The 21628-nt window shown below is 38.6% G+C and overlaps 3 protein-coding genes and 1 non-coding gene across 5 annotated transcripts; 3 read left to right on the top strand and 1 right to left on the bottom strand.

Moving 5' to 3' along the window:
• The first annotated feature begins 96 nt into the window (after window positions 1–96).
• LOC110062064 (tRNA-specific adenosine deaminase 1-like) lies at window positions 97–5754 on the top strand. The gene is made up of 8 exons (XM_089298062.1): window positions 97–329; window positions 555–650; window positions 1370–1424; window positions 1808–1935; window positions 2496–3410; window positions 3778–3874; window positions 4092–4178; window positions 4813–5754. The coding sequence occupies exons 1-8, from the start codon at window positions 182–184 to the stop codon at window positions 4958–4960; spliced, it is 1674 nt and encodes a 557-aa protein (XP_089154188.1). The 5' UTR covers window positions 97–181; the 3' UTR covers window positions 4961–5754.
• On the bottom strand, window positions 4729–8963 carry LOC110062090 (gamma-aminobutyric acid receptor-associated protein-like 2). Its single transcript, XM_020768950.2, has 5 exons — window positions 8818–8963; window positions 8686–8741; window positions 8538–8616; window positions 8253–8346; window positions 4729–5734 (listed from the first exon to the last, which is right to left on the bottom strand). Exons 1-5 carry the CDS (start codon window positions 8849–8851, stop codon window positions 5644–5646), a joined length of 354 nt encoding a protein of 117 aa, XP_020624609.1. The 5' UTR covers window positions 8852–8963; the 3' UTR covers window positions 4729–5643.
• A 1601-nt stretch (window positions 8964–10564) lies between these two features.
• On the top strand, window positions 10565–10703 carry LOC149106685 (U4 spliceosomal RNA). The gene has a single exon (XR_016210068.1). It is a non-coding gene; the product is annotated as a U4 spliceosomal RNA (small nuclear RNA).
• Window positions 10704–10809: 106 nt separating this feature from the next.
• On the top strand, window positions 10810–21374 carry LOC110061330 (deubiquitinase OTUD6B-like). 2 transcript variants are annotated; one of them, XM_020768173.2, is made up of 10 exons: window positions 10810–10932; window positions 11321–11463; window positions 11969–12076; window positions 12202–12339; window positions 12578–12597; window positions 13184–13229; window positions 13983–14091; window positions 15975–16036; window positions 20126–20232; window positions 21168–21374. In XM_020768173.2, exons 1-10 carry the CDS (start codon window positions 10857–10859, stop codon window positions 21241–21243), a joined length of 885 nt encoding a protein of 294 aa, XP_020623832.1. In that variant the 5' UTR covers window positions 10810–10856; the 3' UTR covers window positions 21244–21374. The 2 variants fall into 2 exon arrangements, with proteins under 2 accessions (XP_020623832.1, XP_020623841.1); XM_020768182.2 differs by having other exon boundaries at window positions 10835–10932; window positions 13983–14073.
• Window positions 21375–21628: the final 254 nt, after the last annotated feature.

The following is a 21628-nucleotide window of genomic DNA, read 5'->3' as shown; positions in this document are numbered from 1 at the left end:
AGGACATGAAGTTTTACCTAGACAAAATCAACTGTTACTTTACCTCTCTCCTCATAGTGTTAATTTGCTCACTAGGCCCAGTGTATTGAAGTTTAGCCTCGTCCAAGATGGCGGATGAAATGTGGTCGTCTTTCAATCCTCCTTTTAGACTTCTTCATTAACCTCTAGCACTTTTTGCTTCATGGATTGTTGGCAAGAAGATGATAATTTTGCCAACAAGGTGGCTCAGTTGTGTTGCGAGCATTTCAAGACGTTGAACAAGAGGGGCAAACCTCAAGCGAACCATGAGTGGACACTACTGGCAGCCATTGTGCTCGTACAGGAACGAGGTCAATTGCCAGCATTTAAAACATTTGATAGCGTTTTGAAGTTGTCATTGTGACGAAGGAGATAGTCAGTTAGAGAAAGCCATCTTTCTTATAACTTTTCACTTTCACGAGAATGCTATAAATACAGCGATAACTTTTAAATTAAACTGACTTAGCTTGTGCTGTCGCCGCTTCACGTTTCACGCCACATTTGATCTAAGTTAGTCTTTGTTTGTATTCATTTAGATGATAATGACAAGCCCTTATCAGAGTACTCTGTGGATGTGGTTGCCATGGGAACTGGTTCCAAATGCATTGGAAAAAGCAAAATGAGCAATCAAGGTAACAAGTTGTCCCAGACGGGGTACCCAAGGGAACAAAAGTGACAGTTGGTATGAATAAATCTTTGACTGGACACCATATCCTCCTGCCTCAGAAAAAAATACTCAGATTAAAATGCTTCCCCTTTCAAATTTCCCAATTTTTTTCACCCCCAACGTTTTGTAAAAGCCAGCTCTTACCAAAACTCTTACCATAAACTCCCATTATTATAATGTCACCAAAGATATAGCCTCCTATACAGACATTCTTTGGGCTCATCATGCAATCTTCCTCCCCCATGAACAACTACTGGGGCTACCTAATGATTTTAAAAACTAATAGTTTAATGTAAATATTTATTTAATAATATTTCTATCTAACTAGAACATGAGTCATCTCAAAACTCTTGGTAAAAATTTATGACCCTTCTCCCCCAAACACACATTACCAAATTCATTTCAAAACTTCCAGAATAATTCTAACACAACTCCTTGTAACCTGCATTACAGGCATAAATGTGGATGCAATAGGGAGGTTCCCACTCTCTCTGTTTTCCTTGTTTTATGCCTGCTTCGCAGGCTAAATTCCTTGGTACTATTTTTTATGTGACTAGACCCAAGTCCTTAACATGGAAAAAAGAACACCTTATTACAGGTTACCTCCTTACTGTCTTTAGAAAGGAGAATTTTTATTTAATTTTAATCTCAAAACCTGCAGTAAACATTCTAATATGTTTGCAGGAATCATTTTAAATGACAGCCATGCAGAAGTGATTGCCAGGAGAGGTTTTCTCAGGTTTGACCTACTGATGTTTTTAATTTCAATTAAGTTCCGAGTGCTTAGTGCTCAGAAGGTGAAAGCCTTCATCAGGCTAATTGGTCCATACTGCTGGTCAGGAGCTTATCCAGGTTTCTACAGTATGAAGCTACTGGGACTATTTCTACTCCCCCCTGGATGGGGATGTTATTCAGTTGCAGGGTTTGTCCCCAGTGTGGTAATTTTTTGTTCTTTTGTGGGTGCCTGTACCCAATGACACATCTAGATGCCCAAGAAAAACAATGCAATGACCCTAGCCAGAGCTTGAACCCAGCACTAAGACAAAAATGCTATATCAAGCACAAGAAAGATGATCAATATAAAATGGTAACTCTTGAATTATTAATTTTTCTCTTCTCTAGGTATCTTTACCAGCAGTTGCAGAATGCATACAATAAGCAGCCAGGTGTATTTCATTTCCAGGAAGAAAGCAATTTATGTGCACTGAAAAATGGAGTGTCCTTCCATCTTTTCACTTCGCATACACCTTGTGAGTACTTTGTTTCATTGAGATTTTAACTTTTTTAGGCTCTCCGATCACCACACAGGTTTGAACTTGCATTTAAATATGACTGACTGGATGCTTAAGGGTTAGCCCAGATAGGCTGATAATTTTTTCAAATTAGATCATTGGCTTTGGAAATAGACTGAAGTACAGTAGATTTACTTTTGAACCACAAAAATCTACATGCATGTCCAAGTAAGATAACCAAGGATTTGAATGAACATAGAACTTCTGAGTGCTTCACATAGCACATTGTAGATTGTTAGACCATGTAGTAAAGTGAAGAACAGCTCCCTGGAAAAAAAAAACAAAAAACTGTTGGTTCACTGTCAGTCAATTGTTGGCTGACAGGCAACCAAGTTTCTTGCAGGGAGCTGTTCTTCATAATTACTGACCATACAGTGAGATAGAGAATATCCTAATTTATTCAGCCCAGCATTTAGTCAATAATTAACTTGATTCAATACCAATTTTTAAAACATTATTTATAGAGAGTGAATGATTTTTAAAAGTTCTCACAAGTACAATTCTTATCTTTTTTCCAGGTGGTGATGCATCAATATTTCCAAAAGCAGAGGAAGATGACACTTTGGTTGTTCCATCCTTGAAGAATCAAAATCTCAAACCTCAAAAGAAAAAATGCCTTTCTTGTCATGAAGTGATAAGCCCTCCAAAGAAAATTTGTTTAGAGATTGACATACCTTCCAGTAATTCATTGGATGATTGTTGTAATTCTGAGAGATTGATGGAAAGATTGGATAAAACACCTATGGTGGAAAAGGACAATGAGGCAAAATTATGCTTTCAGGAGGGTAACCACAAACCTGATGGAAGCTTGGCAGAAATTTCTATGGAGCTGTTCGATACAAGACAGGCACATTTTGATAATTTGAATGTGGACCATAGCAGTAAGGATCAGGAAGAGAAAGCAATAAAATCAAACCTAGAAAATATCCATGTTGACATTATTGAGACCTCTGAATGTGTACTTGATGGTAAATGTAACAACAAGCAACAAACTGATATTAAGCAGTACAAGGATGTACACAGGACTGGTGCAAAATGTGTTCCAGGCAGTAAACAAGACCCTCATCAGTCTGGTTCAGGATACCACACTGTTGGTGTTTTGCGCACTAAACCAGGGCGTGGTGACCCTACACTATCAATGTCATGTAGTGATAAAATAATGAAATGGAATGTACTTGGTTGTCAAGGGGCCCTTCTGTCATACTTCATGACATCACCAGTGTACCTTTCGTCAGTCATTGTTGGTAGCTGCCCTTTTGACGAAGCTGCTATGAGGAGGGGTATCTATGAGCGGGCTTTAAGTGACCCTCTGAATTTGACTGAACCTTTCTGTGTTCATAGGCCTAAGATTTTCCAGGCTGACATTTTATTTGAACAGAGCAGAATTAAAGTTATGGAACAGAGGCAGGGTAAATTATCACCTTCCTCCACAGGTAAATTACATTTTTTTGTTTTTACTCCCACCAGTATATCTGTAAAACTTAATTTGTCAACATCATTAGTCAGTAACCTGCAAGTAAGTTCTCAGCTCTTGGGGTAAAAGGGGGTGGGGAAGGAAAGGGGCTCCTTCTCCCATTTCCATCCCCAATCCTTACCCACCATCCCCAGAGCTTGCTTGCAGGCTGGCTATTCAGTCTGTCAGTCGGTGGATATCATCAGTTTGTAACTCAGTCACTTCAGGGCAGTAGGTTGGTCAATCCATCAGTCAGCCATCGATCAGTCAGTCAATAGATGGCAATCACTAAGCAGTTAGAGTTGAGCAGGTTCAATGCATAACTATTTTTCCTTGAATATTTTCAGCTATTATCTGGATCAAAGAACCCTTCTTCCACGAGGTCTCTGTTAATGGCCTAAGACAGGGTGTCACCAAAAAGAACCTTTCATCATCAAAGGCAAGGTAACTCACAGGCTGTGACAATTTAACTCAATCTGTAATATCCACCATCATTCATTTCAAAGTCTCTCCTTGCAACATTGAAAGATTAAAAGATCAAAACAATATTACCAGGGATATCAACCTTTTACATGTAACTAGACAAGTGTTACTGTCATGAAGTGGTACAGACTTGGTGCTTGACTTTACTTTCCAAACAAATTCATGCCTTTTTTTTCAGGGTGTGCATCAACAAAGGAAGTCTTTTCGAGACATTCAAAGCTCTTGTTACAAACATTCAAGATGTTAAGCTTCCAGTATCCTTGAGGTAGTAGACACTATTTACTGACAGGGTCTTCTTACTGAATTCTGGCTTAGGAAATCTGGGATAAAACCTAACACAAACAAACTCAATATTACAACTTTGTTCTCAAGTCTTTGTTGACTTTCAGGTTTCAAACTGCACCTTGTAATTAGCTGTAAAATATATTTGTATCTCACCTAGAGAAAAAGCCCTTAGACAATTCATAATTTTGAGAGAGAAAAGGCATGTGACAAAATGGTCCTAGAATTTTAGTCAACCTTCACAGCTCTATATAACAGAACCAAAAGGTGTTTTGAGAATTCTTCCTAGGGTCACAAGTTCTTTTTGCAAGGTTAAGAAATAATTGGGTTTGCTGAAAAAAATTATTATTTTATGAATAATTATTGGAGAGTCTTACTTTCTCCCAAAGTCCTGGTTTTACCAATTTGCTATCACTACATGTGTAAGGGGGCTGACATGTCTTGTTGGTGCCCACGTTGTCACCAAATCTGTATTTAATTTAGTACAAGTAAGCAAAAAGAGAGAAAGTCAAACTACAACCACACCACGACACTTTAGATTAGTGAATACAAATTTATTCATTGGAGGTTACATGAAAATTGCTCTGACTTGAGTATACATGATCTTGTATTTCCAGACAAAACCAATTAGCAAGGAATTACAGAGAAGCCAAGAGAGGAACTCCAACCTACAATGATGCCAGAGAAAAGTTCATCAGAACATTTCCTACTTGGTCCCTTAAGCCCGAGGAACTCTCAACTTTCACAGGATTGGAAATGTCTTGATTGTAAAACAGAACTTTTTTGGATTATACACGACAAAATTTCATTTTGAACATGTCACAATCAGAGAAAAATCACTTCTTTCAAGCTTAACATTCAAGATATTATTAAAGATTTCAGTTTTTTACTTGTTGTCCAAAGTTACGGGGGATTTTACATTGTGTAAACTTGTCTGTAAAACTTGAAATGCCATCCATGAACTGCATCTGTAAGTATATTTTAACAATAATTGAATAACCACACTGCAGATGACTATATCCAATCAAAGTTTGTTAAAAGGAAAACACAAGATGGTGTAACTAGCAAGGATGCACTTGCTCTGTTCAAGTGTGCCATTTCTACATATGCAAGTATTTACAATGCAGTTTCCAATGATTATGCTATTTTACAATCCAAAGTTCTTATTAGAAAAGTCCAATTTATCTTCACAACAATGCTTTACTTTGCTCAACTTGGTTGTGTACTTTAAAATACTTGGAACTTGCACATTTTGCTGTGTACATCAAACAGAAAAACCCAGAAAAAAACTAGTTGTAATTGGTTCTTTAGTTGCTGCATTTGTTTCTTCAAACCAACTTGTATTTCACCAGACTACTAAAGCTAATAACACCCCCAAAAAAATTTATAGGAAAACTGACAGTTCAAGAGTAAAAGTTAGTTCAAACTAGAGGTCTGAACTATGCCGATCACATTCCAAAGGTGTTTTCTCCGCTGTAGGCAATGTACAAAAATCCATCTTCATCTTTATGTTCTTCATAGATGGAACCCATTGTTGAACTGAAAAAAAAAAAGAAAAAGTGGTGTAGTTAGTAATGCCAGTTACCCACTTAAGGTCAAAAGGAATCAATGCACAGGCCACCAGAAACCTTGGGTCCATTTAAGTTCACATGCAATTATACCAATTTTCTCTGTTAAAGACCAGGTCGGAGTTGTAAATAAGTCCCTAAAGCACTTATTTGTGGTTTAATAAGCTATAATGAATAACAACCCTTGCCTAAGTAAACACGGGGCTCAAATAAACCGTAGGAATCAAATATCTGGTCCCGGTTGTTGAAAGGCTGGATAATGTTGTCCAATGGATAAATCACTATCCAGTGTATAGCTGGTTTGTTTTGTTAACACTTATCTACTGGATAGTGATTTATATGGTGGATGGTGTTGTCTATCGTTTGAACAACAAGGGCCTGGTCCTCCAAGCCAAATAAAATAAACGTCAAGGTTAGCAATTGATTGAGAAAATGAGGTATCAAATGAGGTAACTATTATAAAATTATTATATGGTATTGCACAACACAATCCCAGCCAGGTGCAAGCCTCACCTTCTGAAATGAAGCTCTCTGCACACTGACGATAACAAACCCTAAAATACCCCTCCACAGGGGGTATTGCTTTACCAAAATCATTGTAAACTCTTTGTGAGCCCAGATTCATGAAAACACGCCTCAAACTACAGTCAATACTTGTGTTGGACACAAATAAACTTTTTAAGTTTTATTTTGACAGACAGCTGAATCCTTGTTAAAATATTGCAACCAAATTGCTTGCCACGGCTATCAAACTGCAAAACAGAAAAGACTACAGTGCAGCTGCTATTTTCCTTATTTATTCAATTTTCAACAATAGAAATCAGGTAAGTCTTTTCTCGTGCAAAGCTAATGATTAGTTGATTAAAATGACTGGAAAAAAATTTGGGGTGCCCAAGCTTGTTAGTGAGCTACAGCCATTTTTCAACTGACAGAACTCAATATCAAGGCACATCCGCCATGTTTTCAATGTGCGCGTGCACAAATGCGCACTAATGACACCATAAATTATGCACAGTAAGGATGCGCAATGCAATACTGGGGAATGACCTTAAATGCATGTTTACCATCAAACCACCAGGCATTTTCTAGTTCTGGTTTTTGATTTTTTCTAGAGCGTCACTCGTTTGGTCATTGTGACTGAAACCCTAGAGTTCGGATATATTCAATTTGTTCTTTCGATGTTATTCCTTGAGCCCTTGACCTGAGAGGGTACTGTGAAACTACATGTACAATCTCCAGTGATTATACTGGGGAAACGTTATTTGATACATTTAACAACTCTGTATTAAATCTGAATTAAAACTATGTCCCTATGACAAATATTGTAATTATTACTTGCTTATGTTTTCATATTTATACAATTTGGCTGCCTACTTTATCTACAGGATCACACAATTGCAAGCAAAATAAACTTTTGCCATTTTATTGTAGTTTTTGAGCATAATTGTTAAGTTGGTAGAAATGACAAATGTTGTCGCTGAAGGTGTAGCTAATCTTATTTAAAATTTTAGCTGCGAAATGCATTTAAGGGCATCTGCAGTACACCGTCAGATTAAAAACAAAATGAAGTTTTCAGTAAAATATCTTATGAAAGTGAACTTTGTTCCCTATATTTAATTCGAAAAATGGCTAAATTTTAGACTTACTCTACTTGGTGAATAGCATGAAATATCTAATTTACACCAGAAATATTTCGCACTAAGTATTAATCTTTTGTAATGGAACAACAACATTATTAACTTAAAGCTTACATTTTATGGCAAACCAAATTGTCCGTATCGCCAATTATACTCGAAAATGAATTAAAATTTTGCCACCAGCAAATGTAAATTTTCACTTTGAACAACCCACTACTCCCTGAATGTTGTTTAACAACTGAACGAAGGCAGACTAGAATTTAATCGATCGAGAGAAAAAATAAATTCCAGGTTAGATTCCAAATAATCACGAGGTTAAGGAATGCTTACTATTCCCTCTCATGACTTAAACAAAAGGGGTAAACCGGGTTGACAAACAAAGAACTGTAAGACTTGCTAGTTCTCAGCTGTGAAAAAGGGACTTTGTGTCGATTTTCTGCGTCAGTTTAGTCCTCAAAATTGAACAACTCTGAATGACAACGGACAGACAGGACATTACAAAGTGAAAGCAATTACATTCGGAAAGTATAACTTTTTCTTTCTAAAGTAGAGTTTAGAAGCGTAATCCATGCAAAGCTCAATTCCCAAATTTTGCTCAGTCCACGACTATAAACACAGTTCTTAGCAGAAAGAATCAACAACGGTCAATATGAAGGCCTGAACCGCTTATATTGTCGATTCACTGTACTTGCGCTCGACACGAAGATGTAAACAAAGTCGAAGGTTGGCTGCAAAAGTAAGCTTATGTTACAGAAAAAACCCCATGGCTTTAGATCTTTGTTTCAATGAAAAATACAAGATATACATAACATAATCGCCCTTCAAATCCTAATAGATGACTTTTACACAAACCTTGTCGTTGGTAGCACCTTGTTAACGAAAAGAAACATTGCTTTTTCTGGAGGGAGCTGAATTCTCTTCCGGATGATGTACATAAACTGAGCCACTGTGGAAAAATAAATTAAGTATCGGCGTGACTAAGACGAGTACAAGTCTCAAGTCTTAATTTAAAAATGACAAATAAGTAATCCCTTAATACTGAAAGGAACTAAGCTATAGAAGTAGAGGAGACACGCCATTTAAGATGAGAGAGCGAATGAAGGAATTAGCCTGTTTATTTCCTGTTTTATCGATTACCTGTCAGATCTGAGGGAACAAGAAATTTCCTTTTGTCTATATCCTGAATGGACGACTTGGGAGCTTTCTCGACAACAACCTGCAAAGAAAGAAGGAATGAATTTCGCTTTCTAAAGACGAAAATATCACTTCAAGGCGCCACACTTACGGGAATTCTATCGGGATACTTCGCCCTTATCTTCGCGGATTCATGACATCTCGACTCTGCAACACCATAAGAAATAGCGGTTAAACTGATGGCAAAAGCTAAAGCAATGGAGGTATAATTGATTCCAAATACCTAAGGAATGTTCTTCCTTGAAGCTCCACTTCATTTTGGGCCCAAAATTCTTCTAATAAATCACACTAAACTCTTCCACCGCAACTTGTCCAATTCGATTTCTGCTGCGTAAGTTCTTAGAATGTTTGACCACGTGACCTTTGTTATTTTCTTATGTGACGTCATCAAATTGTGTAATAGTCCATATTTGGCGCAATCATTTAGTCAGCGGTTTTTGTTGACAAAGTTGCTAAAAATAGGCTGCAGCCCAAGTTTTTTGAAAAATCAATATCAAACGGCCTAGAAGCACCAGGCACCTTATTGTTTCCAGCCTAGCTGTATGCAACGTAAGAAATATTTTTGGCGCAAGGCATATTCTTTTGCCGGAGTAGAATTCACAAATCCGAAATGATCCCGGCTCTGAAAGAAGCCCTTTTATGGGGGTAGGGGTGTGGGGGATTATCCCATATCCTGATTTATGGCCTAATTGTATTATCCCGAATCCCCTAAATTTCAAATTTCAGTTTCAAAAACGTACAGTTTACCTACTTGATATACCGGAAAATCTGTTCTACATATCTCTTATCCCATTAATATTTCCCACAAATACCGTAAACTCCCTGGGCTTATACAACCTCCGTGAGGGGTTTTAGACGGGGTCATAAATAGAGGGGCCTATATCCGTGTGGAGGGGGAGGGGAGAGGGAGGGGCTTATAAGCGGAATAAAAAAAGACATTTCAAAATGAGTTACAGTAGTGTTGATCGAAATACATGTTGCTTGCGAGGAGTTGAATTAATCCGCGCTATTTGGCTCGAAAGCGAATCTAACAACGGAAATACTATTGGAAAGGACTTTAAGAAAATCTGTAAAGCATCATAAGAATTCGAATTTATTTCATTTTAAACTAGAGAGGGGGGAAGCTGATATCCGGGGCACTTATGATCGAAAGTAATATTTTGTTTACAGATAGTTATCCCGTACTCTGTAAGCATCCCATATCTCCAATAACTGGGGCTCCTGAAATGATCCCCAACCCCGAAATGGCCCCCAAATCCATGATCCCGACCCCTTGTGATGCCCACATTGTCCCAAGCTGAAAGGCCAAATGATGTACAAGGATCTTGGAATCACTTCAGAGTGACGAGTATTTGGGGACATCCGAAATTTATATGAGAATCAGAAAAAAATGCCTAGATAACCTAAGCCAAAATGTAGCCGAATACCTTTTCAGCTTTTCCGTTTACCCACCTTAATTTTCTTGGGATGTAACTGTACTATACTAAAAATGTTTTGCCGACCTAAAGTAAAGAAGCACCTTCTATACTACGTCGATCTGGCTGCACCGCAGGGTACTTCTACACCTTCATGCAGAAAATGATAATGTCGACTATCATTGAACTTCCAATAAAACCAAACATTTTCTTTAGATCGTTACAAAGTGGAACTTCAGAGAAAAAAAAAACCGAAAAGACGAAACAAAAGCAGTTGATTGCGTTAATAATCTATTAGAAACGCATATGGCTGACTTCATCTGGGGTAGGTCTAAAATGCGCAGGCGCTTCACAAATTTGACTAAATCGACTTTAATATTTGTTCCGTGATCTACATCTTAGAAAAATTCCAATCCGAAAGACGAAATAATAGCTTTATTCCGGTGAAGAATATCAAGATTGTGTTTCAGTGAAAAAACCTGCGCGACTTCTACGCTGTACCACAATTGTCCTCTGTCCGCGTTCATTATGAACTCAAAAGTGACTTCTATCATTAGCTTTGCGCAGTGGCATTACCGTAGCCAGTGAGGTTCATCCGAGGCGCGGTTATTGCTGATTGAAAACTTTTCCCAATACCCCGCGAGACGGCTTGAGATATAGCCGGCTTTGCAATTTTTGACGGTCCATACGTGGACCCTACTACAAATTCAGAAGTAAATTACCGTAACCTTAACATGATCGACGTTGGTGAAACGTTCGCAGAGGTGGAGACCTGGGAAGGAATCGAGCGCAGGCTCAAGTTGATCTGCGGTTTTTCGAACCTTCATGTAATACCATCTCAGCAAACATGGCGGACGAGGAAGGGGAATCGTCGTTAGAACTCGCCTTTCAAAGGCACAAAAAAGAGGCGAAAGAACTTCAAGGTATTTTGCATTCTTTATATCTCACTTTTCAATGCTGGTGCTGTATCATTTTGATCTAATTTCTGTCATTTCTATCATTCCCAACATCGCTACGTCGTGTTACATTTTGGTTCGTAGCACCTGGGCCGGTCGAAACAGTCAAAACTATTCTTTTGTTTTGTCGATGTTGAATGAAGACTTACATAATTTTCGAACAGAAACAAAATATTCTTTAAATTTCCTTGCGGTTTTGTTCCCCTTGAGTTACTGTATCTTTATCAAAACAACCTTCTAAATTAATTAGTGTAAGCTAAAACTAGCTACTGGACATCATGAATTGTAAACATGTATGTAAAAGTGTACCAGTATCATTTTGAATAAATTCTTTATTAAAGTATTATTTTTGCAGCCAAAATCCAGTCGTTGAAACATTCTGTTCCAAAGGGTGACAAAAAGAAGAAAAAGGAAGTTGCTTTGGAGATTGCAAAGCTGGAGGAAGAATTAACTAACAGGCAAAAGAAAGAACTTGAAGTATTGAAAAATGACTTGACAGTGAGTGTTTTCAGTAACTCATCTTTCATGTAGCAAATTTAATGGTATAGTACATGTTTATGTGGCAATAAGAGCTGGATTTCCACAATTTAGAGTTGACAATAGCAAGGGCACATACATAATAATTTAGGTACTGGTTGGGAAAGTCACCTGTAATTTGTACTCGTCAGTGAACAGAGGCACTGAAGGATTGTCTAAGATCACTGTACATTGATCTCAGGCTTTAGCAGACTTATCAGTTCAGCATTCTGATTATTAAGCAACAGCATCACCCACAAAATGAACTGTTTCTGTGCTGTCAGAGGAGACAATTCAGTATGACTGCATGCATGCGATGGCCAGCCCCAGTATTGTGTGGATAAAACATTATTCTTCATTTAAATTGCCTTCAGTTAAACCATGATAGGTGTGATCAAGGAAATGTAGTTGTCTGCCTGTCGTGTTGTATTTTTTTTCTTATTTTTGTTTGAGGTTAGTCAGCCATTGGTAAATTTTTGATTTGTAGAGAGAAAATAGTCAAGGACAAGATGTTACCAAGGAGATAGAAGCAATGTCTCTAAATGCAGATAACAGTGAATCACAATCAAAACTTTCAAAGGCTCAGAAAAGAAGGGTAAGTTTTTCATTAATTTAAAGTAATTTACTGATTTTAAGACAAATTCTCAAGATAATAATTATTAAAATTTGAAACAAATACTGCTAATGGTTGTCTCTGATTTGTGTTTTTATTGTTTTAAGGACAAAAAGGCTGCTAAAGAAAGGGAAAGAGAAGAAAGAATTGCTGAAGCTGAACTGGAAAATGTGCACAGTGCACGCAATGTGGAAGCTGAGAAACTCAAAGAAATCTTAGCGTCTAAATGTTTATCCATAAAAGAGGTATGTCAGAATGTGCAGCAGTTCCAGAGTATACCCAATTGCCTATGCTACCTCAAGGGAGGCCAATGGAAATTGTTAAGAGAGGCGAAAGAGGGCTCAATTCAAAACCCTTCCATGGGAGGAGTATGGATACTTTCTTGATGAACACCATATTTGATGGATATCAATTTGAAATTGGCTCTGTCAGTGCCTGTAATTTATAATCACCAATTTGGTCATGATTTTCTTCTCTCTTCAGATCTCTCCAGATGGGAATTGGTATGTAGCACAAGCTGATAGGCGAGAGTTTTCACAACTTTTTTGAGTTCTTCTAAACTTTTATGACTATTTCTATAGCTTGATAGAAACTTGAAGAAAGTGTCTTTTATCTTGCTATTGAGCTTTTCTGGATCATGCTTGAGGGACCAAGCAAATTTTAAAGGAGGACATATACTTGTGGTCTAAAAAATTGATTATGAAGGAAGTCATAATCTTGTAATGTTACTAAGGGTGCATTTCTTTGGGAAAATTCAAGATTGGATTCGTAAATCCAAAAATGGATTTTACGTTTCTTTCCTAAACAGATTGATCCAATATCACCTGGATCATACTTCATCAAAAGAACCAAAAAAATCCTTGCCCAAGGTGGATTCTTCGGTTCCTTTGATGCACCATGATCCGAGTGATCTTGGATTGATCTGTTAAGTAAAGAAACGTAAAATCTGTTTTCGGATTTAAGAATCCAATCTTGGATTTTCCTAAGAAAATGCACCCTAAACCTCTGCACTGTAAATGTACTTTTTCTATGAGAGCTAATGACGTTATTGTGAGTTTTTCCAGCTTATATTTCATATTATTTTGTCAGCTTGTATAATGCTGTTGCTGATCAGCTGTCCAGAAGAAATCAACAGGTATTTTAATTTATAATTGTTAATCAGAGACCCCTTCCAGCTGTGTCCTTTTAACCAGCTGTTCCCCTTTTTCAGAGCATCCTATTTCTTAAGTTCAAGTAAACCTCTCAGGATTTTCTTAACGTCTCATTTTAATACTTGATCATGTTTGAGCTAATGAAATTATTAACTATGAAGATGGTTTGGATATCACATCTTAATTAGCTTAGCTTTTTGTGATTATTTTGTTTTTTTGTTTTTGGTTTTGACTGAGAAGATGTATCAAACACTCTAGCCAATGTTTCATATTAAACTTGATCAAAAATGCTCCACTGTGTGTTATATTTTCAACTTTCTCTTTGGTGTTTGATGATGTTACAGAACACTGGTTCTGGAATTTGATATGTAAGTCAAACCTTGAGGGTTAAAGAAAACCCTAACTCAATCAGGTGGCACAAACTTGTGGAACTTGTAAATTTTATCAGCTTATTTATTGCAATTCAGTGGGAGTACCTCTTACTCACTTAGGACAACTGAATTTTTTAACCCAGAGATCTCAACAGTTATCAGTAGCTACTCTCTCCTCACAATATTAGTATATTTGCAAGCAAACAGCCTGGCTACAAGAGTTGTCTTGACAAATTACCTGATTCCTGGAACTAACACTGAAATTACATGCAGGGCAATAAGTAGAATTTCTATTTCCAGCTTGGAATAATCCATTAAAACAGCTAAGGATTTTCCCAATGTAATAAAATTATTCTTGTGTTTTAGACTGAGATGCAAACATTAAGAAAACTTGCAGCAGATTACATACTGAACCATCAAGATGACTTTCTGCCATTCTTAACAGATGCAAAAACGGGTCAGTTGTACACACCAGGTAAGCAAGCAAATAAACATCAAGAATATAATGCCATGTCGTATTATCGCCATAAAGCACATAAGATTGATGGGTCTTTGAAACCAAGAGAGAAATTTAGTAAGCGCTTGACCTGATAATTAACCAGTATAATCATAGAGCAGGTTTCCATTGGGTGTTGTGAAACCAAAACCTATTAGTAAGTAAACACTAGAGAAGAGAGACCTTTGGAACAAGGTGGTTTGGCCAATCACAAAGAGCTCGGATAATGTGGTGAGCCAATCAAAACTCAAAGAAAAAAATGTATAAATGTGGCTGTTGCGAAGCATGGGAAAGCCCGTATGAGCAAGTCACGATTGGTTTTGGTTTTACTTCTGAATGGATGACAAAGTTATCAGCGAATTACTTAGCGTAGTAATGCCTAGACTTGCCACAAGTCAACCTTTGCTTACTCCTTCACTTTTTCATCTCCCTCAAGTAAAGTGAGAGGTACAGTATATCTTCGAGTGAAAACCAACAAGCCAGGGAAGTATTTTTGGAAAAGGTTTTTAGAAAGTTTAAGTAATGCCGAACCAAAGGGAATGTGAATCGCAGAGCATGCACAGAATTTAATATTCTATATTACCGCTCACTCACATCATAGTTAGTAACTATGCTCAAATTGAGTAGAGGGCAAACATTCTGAGAAACTCCTATAAATATTAAATTTATACCAGTTTTTCGCAATGTTTGCACTGTGGGCAGTATTAAAATTTAGAATAAATATAGGCAAATTAAAAGTTATGCCAGAATGATATAAATTTTCATATAATTGCTTTTTTTGAATCTAGTATACACTGTACATATACCGGTAAAATAAACAGTACAAACATAAACATTATAAACAACCAACAATACAAGTATCCTAAAATTTGATTTTTGCCGGGGACATACCCAAGCAGCAATGGCGTAAGTATAAAGATTTTACAGTAATAAAAAACGGCTATCAACGGACAATATAATTCGTGATGTCAGCACAAACCAAAAGTGTCCGAAATTGTTATGTCTATTGCGTATCATCATTATAAAATTACTAGGTTGAGAGAGAAAGCCGCAGCAGCCTGGATTGAGATTTTCAGGCGGGTTCCCCGGCAGAAATTCTCAAACTCTAGTGCTCTTTTTGCGAAGCAAGATGCTAGATTCGGTTTGTTCATACACAGTTGCTTTCTGAAGAGCGCGGACTGAATCAAAATAAGTCCTCAACAATCTGAGTTTTCACGTAACAATTGTAACACGATGACACTCTGGAATGAGGGTCCTGCACGAGCCAATACGCAATGCGACAAACGAGAACGGAAAACCACGAAACATGATAAAAGCATGTACATATTGAGTTTGAACTACTGTTCTGTAAAAACTCAATTTACTTCATTTTTGGCTAGCTCGGTGAAAACTTTTCTTGTCGGTTGCCGAGGTGTGCGCTGAGTGTTTGCGCCAGAATGGCCCCTCCCCTTTTTTACAATCTCAGAGCTAGGTTTTTGTTTTGCCAGCTAGTGTGGTGACTTTGGCGAAAGAAAGATGGGCGAGGAATTGCGACCTTCAACTCAGCTCATGACAAAATTCCGATATTCCTGGCAATCTCGGAACTGAGCTGACAAGTAGCCTTCTAGTAAACTCTCTTCTCGGAGAAAAGGAAATATAACGTAAATCAATAGGAAGGCATGTTTTTCACTTTTCCACGATCAGCGTGCTCACTGCATTGAGGTGATCAGATAAGATTCTCTCTCTTTCTTATTTCTCTAGATGCGCTGCTATTTTCTTACAACTGATATTAAAAAGTAATGATTTGAGCTATATTTTGAGCTCGCCCTTCAATGCTCGCCCTTTAAAATATAGTGTTACATGTTTTAATTCAACCCTTGCAGATCAGTTCGTTCAATATTGTGAAGAAATCGCCAGCACGACCACATGGGGAGGACATCTGGAGGTTTGTTACTACGTCATGTAAATAAAATGTTTGAGATTTAAGGGACCGTTCATTTTTTATGAGGGAGGGGGGGCTGGGGGGATTTGGGAAGCACCATTTAAAAATCGCATGACCCCCCCTCAGCTTACCAATTTTTTCACATGGCCCCCCCTTATAGCGGTCATTTTTTGGGATGACCCCCCCCCCAAAAAAAAATTGAACAAACAATATTTAGATTTCAACTTTTTTAATATTTCTCTATTATCCCCCTACTTCACGTTATTGTGCTCACTATGAAGACAATATTTACAATCCCTATACTACAGAGAGTTGTTGTTTAAAAAACAAGTCAAAAGAAAGAGAAGTCAATTTCGGATCTCCTAGTTATGGCTCGCCCTGAGCGTGTGGCATTTGGCCTCTCATTGGTATCTTCCTCATCTGAATTGATGAATGCAAGAATGACATCACTTGAGTCATCTTCTCCCCTAGAGTCAATGGCATCACTGTCATACTCATCACTGTCACTTTCATCCGTTTCACTGCTGTCAGCACTTACCCTGTTGTCATTTTGTGTCAATGTCCTGGCATTTCTCAGTGTTGGTTGGCCAGCTCTGAGAGGACTCTTCTGCCGCAAGCATGAATGTCTTACAATTGCCTTTACTTTCTCACTCTTGCTGCTTTTCAAATGCTGCTTCAGCCCGTGGTGGTTCAAGTACTTGTTTTGTTCTGGAACACGTTGCTTTTTAAGCTTGGTTAGATCTTCGCACAACTCAGTCCAAGGATGATCCTCATATGATTTATCTTTTGCGTCCCTACTTAACTTTGCCTTTTCTTCTGCTCTCCTTTTCCTTTTAAATTCCAGCACTTCAAGATGCTGAAGATAATCCACCACAAACTTTGATTTGAGAATAAACTTATCTGCAAATAGAGCAACACTCTCTGGGTCAGATAAAACCAGCCTGCCACCTCCATGCTCTTTCTTCGCTTGGACCCTTGGCTGCCAGTCATCTGGATCACGCCCTTCTTTTGGGGTCTTCTGGTAGGAGAGGTAGTGGTATTCCGGTAGGCAGGAATGGTCAGGAACTGGTTTAGGATATCTTTCTATGGGTGATGCAGTCCTTTCACAACAAAAAGAACAAATTTCTCCTACCTTTTCTTGACAGGACAACTTTAGAAACTCTCTGTAGTTCTCCCCCTCCTCATAGTGCTCATTCATAAACTTCTCAATCTTACGGAAGTAACAGTGGCCTGGAACAGAGTCTTTCCTTGCTCTTGCATTGTGATACTGAACCAAGTACGAAGTGTTGTGAAAAAACTGGAAATCTGTTGATGTGTTGTGTGAAACACATTGTTACATTTAATTTACAGATGTCTTTATTTGGAAGGTTTTTACCTCTACTCTAGTGATAGGCATGTATAAATGTTGCCCTGTCCAGGTAAAACAAAAAGCTACGAGTGTTCTCAAATCTTGCAAATAGTGGATTACTTTTTATAAATTTTAGCATACTTGTTGTGGTTTAAATTTATCTATGGTTTAAAATTTCTTTATTTTCAAGGTAAAATGGGGTTGACTAGCCTACAAGACTTTTACGGTTCGTGACATTTGTACATTTACCGTTCTCTGTTCGGTCACTCGACCTTTCTTGTCGCTTCACTCGTATTCATGAAGGGCACTTCATGTTGTGTAATAAGGAGGAATTTTAGTGGAGTTGAGCCGTTAGATCGTGCTATGGCAAATTTTTACAGGTCATAGGTCTGCATGGTTTCCGCTGTTATCTGCATGTCGACTCGTTGAGTTTGACACCTGTAATTTGCCATGTGTTTATGCATTGTTTAGGCTCATTTCTATTGCAAGATATGCTTTTAAATCTCCATGAATTTGCTTTTGAGGGACAAAATATGAAATTTACCGTGAACATGTTGCTTACTTGCATTCCATATTGTGACGCCGGGCCCGGCTGTGATTAGAACTGTTTGCAAGCACAGTAGGTAGATCGTTATCACGGATATCATATTTGTTCTCCTACGATTTCCTTCGGAGACGCCGTAGCTTTACTTTGAGAAAGCTATACGTTTGTCTAGAGACATTCCTATGTTTCTTGCAGCTATCTGATCGAGCTTGTGTTTCTCTCGCTCGATGTATAGGTTTATTCCTCCTTTTTATTTCCTCCTCTTTTGCAAACCCCGTCTTTAAAATGGGGTTGATGCTATACGTTGAGTGCGTATTTTTGCTTTAAGCTCCTTGACGTTAGTTGAGTGCTGCTATGTCTTGCACGATGTAGAACGGGGCACGTCCATGATAATCATGAAAGAGGCTCATTCCAAAATGCGCAATAATGGCGAAAGCGACGAGTCGTTTAAGAAAAGGTTTACAGCTGAACGATCCAGGCAGTTTGACATCTTACAAGCAAAAGAAGCAATCTTTCTAAGTGCGGATGGCTGTTCAGAAAGGGCGAGTGAGTGAGCGAGTTTTCCATGCCAGGGTACCAGTTGAAGCCCAGTGATGGAAGAAAACTGAACTTCTCCATCAAAGAACACAGAGCAATGGTGGAAAAGTTGAATGCCACGATTCCACACTCTTTCAGTGCAATGGACTTGCTTTAAAGCAGGGCGAAGAATTTGCCCACAGTTTTAATGTAAAACAGATCAAATTTATAGAAGCTAAGTTGACGAAGGTCACGCAGGACATGGAAGCACTAGAAAATAAGAAGAGCAATTATAACAGCATATTCAAGGGCATACTCAAACAGCACATCAACAAAAGGAGAAGGACAAAAGAAAACCGCAGAAAGTCAAATGAAAGAAAGAGGAAGCGGACTGAAAACAACGTCCAACGAGTTTATGGAATCTGTGTTGGAAACCCGCTAGGAAATGATCTTCCGCAATGCCTTGTGCACCCTCCTAGAACGGCCGTCCCGGAAGAGTTTATTGAAGTTGAGCATGTTGCCACGTCGTTATTTAGAAGAGATGGGCCATACATCGCACAGGGAATTATTTCACCAATGCTGCAAGAAGCAGAATCACCACCAACCTTGAGCAGGAAGTCAGAGATTATGTTTACACCTTCATGTACCCTGAAGAGTACACTCTGACGGAAAGCATTGCTGCTTCTTGCAGCATTGGTGAAAGAGACTCCCATAGCAGCACAAGCGGCGACGAAGAACTCGACGACAGCGGAGATGAAGATGACTGCCAGTGAAAGTTGCATTCGAAAATAACAGTGTTAAATACTTCTTTTCAGTAGCTACAAATGCTTTTTGTCGCCAAGCGTTTTTTTAAAGCAAATGGAAAGTTTATAATAAATTTGTATCCTGCCTTCTATGTTTATTCTATAGCAATTTTTTTGATATTCAAACATCATGCCATTTTAAAGTTTTACTAAAATATTTCACGTGACCCCCCCTTTTTCCCTTATTTTTTTGGGATGGCCCCCCCTCGAAAGCCATTTATTTTCGCATGCCCCCCCCCCCCCAAATCCCACCAGCACCCCCTACCTTATAAAAAATGAACGGTCCCTAAAAGCAAAAACTCGGCCACAAGTCAAATTTTTTGGCGGTGTTTGAAGGCCCCGTATTTTTGCGTAGGACAGTGTCGGCATCTCAATTAAATGATGTCGTGTATCAGATGGTATTATAATACATGTAAAGAGAAATTAAGCAAGTCAAGTTTGTATTCAGTTTGTCACTAACAATGGCCTCTTCGAGACGTTTCTCTCGGCGCGCTTCTCCCCTATTTTTCGCTCCCTGTTTTTCGCGCTGCGTCTCAACTAACTGAACGCCTAGAGGAAGCTACACTGACAAGAGATGACAAGAGACAGCTGGAACAGGATTTGAAGTCCGCAATATATAGTGCGATTCAGAAATGAAAGAACTTCTTGTGGATGAGATTATGTAATCGGTCAAAATCCGCTGTGTATTTACAAAGGAAGCTTTATTTTACGCAACGAAACATGTTTCTGGTGACCACACCGCGCTCGGCTCGCCTTGCTGAACGTCCCCGGCGACTTTTTTTCGCCCTTCACCTTAGCAGCCTTTTCACAGGCTATAGCCGCTATGTCAATTGCCATTTTAGCAGTTGATTCATTATCTCGTGGTTCTGATTTCCCAATAGATCCAGGCTTTGTCTCAAGCTCTGAAGATGCCAATAGAGGTTTACCAAGCTCACGCTCCTGTTTTAAGAATAGGAGAGGAATATGAATCACAACCAATTTCGCTCTCGTAAGTGTTATTAGGGAGTTTACGAAAACACGACGGCAACGGGAACGTCACTGAACAGAAGAATTACTGAGCAGTACAATGGTTGTGGACGTGCGTTATAATTCTTGGTACATTTCTTTGCCGTCCTCTGCGAAACAACAACGTGAAATGATCAAATTTTGCGTTGTCTGAAGAACGTGAACCACGACGACTAATTTTTTAAATTTTATTTCAAATTTATCGCTGTGTTCCGGATTTAGTTTTGCGATAGGTTTGACAGCGATAAACAAAGTAAATGACTTTAGAGTGTCACGAGATTCGTAGGTAAAATATAAATTCATTTTTTAATCGACGTTGTCCTCGGCGTCGCCGTCGTGGTTTCATAAACTCCATATTGTCTAACATGATGGTTCTAAGAAGACTTCTAAGCTTGCTAGGTCATTGTTTCTTGTTGAGACCAGGACCAAGCAATGGTCTCCTGCCAGGACGAACGAGGCAAAATTAAAGACAAAGCCATTTTGCTACCCTTAGCTTTTGAGTCAGGTGTGACGCGGATGAAAAATGAATGGATTATTTTTCTCTATTAATGGTTATTGCATCATTCTTGTCCGTTGTTGAGGGGAAGGGGAGAGTAGGGAATCAAACGTCATGGGGTTTCAGTTACAAAGTCCCAGCTTGACGATTGTTTCTCTTTATTAATAACTGAAGACGTATGCGAAACCTGTTCACTCCTAAGGCCCCTAAAACGCCCGCCGCGGTATCGAAACACAGCTACCTCGTCCTGATGCCAGGCGCCTGACGAACCATCAAGCACCGCGCTCCTTGCTTCTCTCGCTCTTCGCCGACGAAATGCAGCCGCGCCTGGGGACGAGGCGGGAATTATAGAAAGTTAACTACAGGTTAAGTACTGGTACCTGATGAGAAACTGAGTAATTACCTGTGATTTAATCTTCTAGGTACCATCACCATGCATATGGTCTTGGAGAACACTATAACTCAGTCATCCCTGCTGAAGAATGCTTTGAAAGCTAGCACAACTAACCCTCACTTTAATACACACGGACTAAAAAAGATTATCTTCAAACGCATGTAATAGATGTGATTGTAATATAGCACCTATAAGTTCACAAGTCTGTACAATAAAAGAAACTACAATAGTTATAGTTCATGTTTTATATTCTCTCCAAATTACTGAACAGTTCAAAAAGGGTCTGTGTTAATCAGTCATTGTAGTACCATATCAAAAGCCGTGTTTGATCACATTTCCAAACACCGAGAAGAGAGTTAAAAATACGACGCCAAGCGCAGTATGTTTTACGAACTTCGAGGTGGACAGCGACCACTAAGTGCAAAATCACCCTCTTTTAGGGAGCGACCAGCACCGTTTACAAGATTCTTTATAATTGGCCAAACGAAG

Source organism: Orbicella faveolata, unplaced genomic scaffold (assembly GCF_042242905.1).
Source record: "Orbicella faveolata isolate gen_17 unplaced genomic scaffold, um_ofav_v1 contig_3, whole genome shotgun sequence".
Taxonomy (NCBI): Eukaryota; Metazoa; Cnidaria; class Anthozoa; order Scleractinia; family Merulinidae; genus Orbicella; species Orbicella faveolata.
This window is presented reverse-complemented; position numbering and strand designations above follow the sequence as displayed.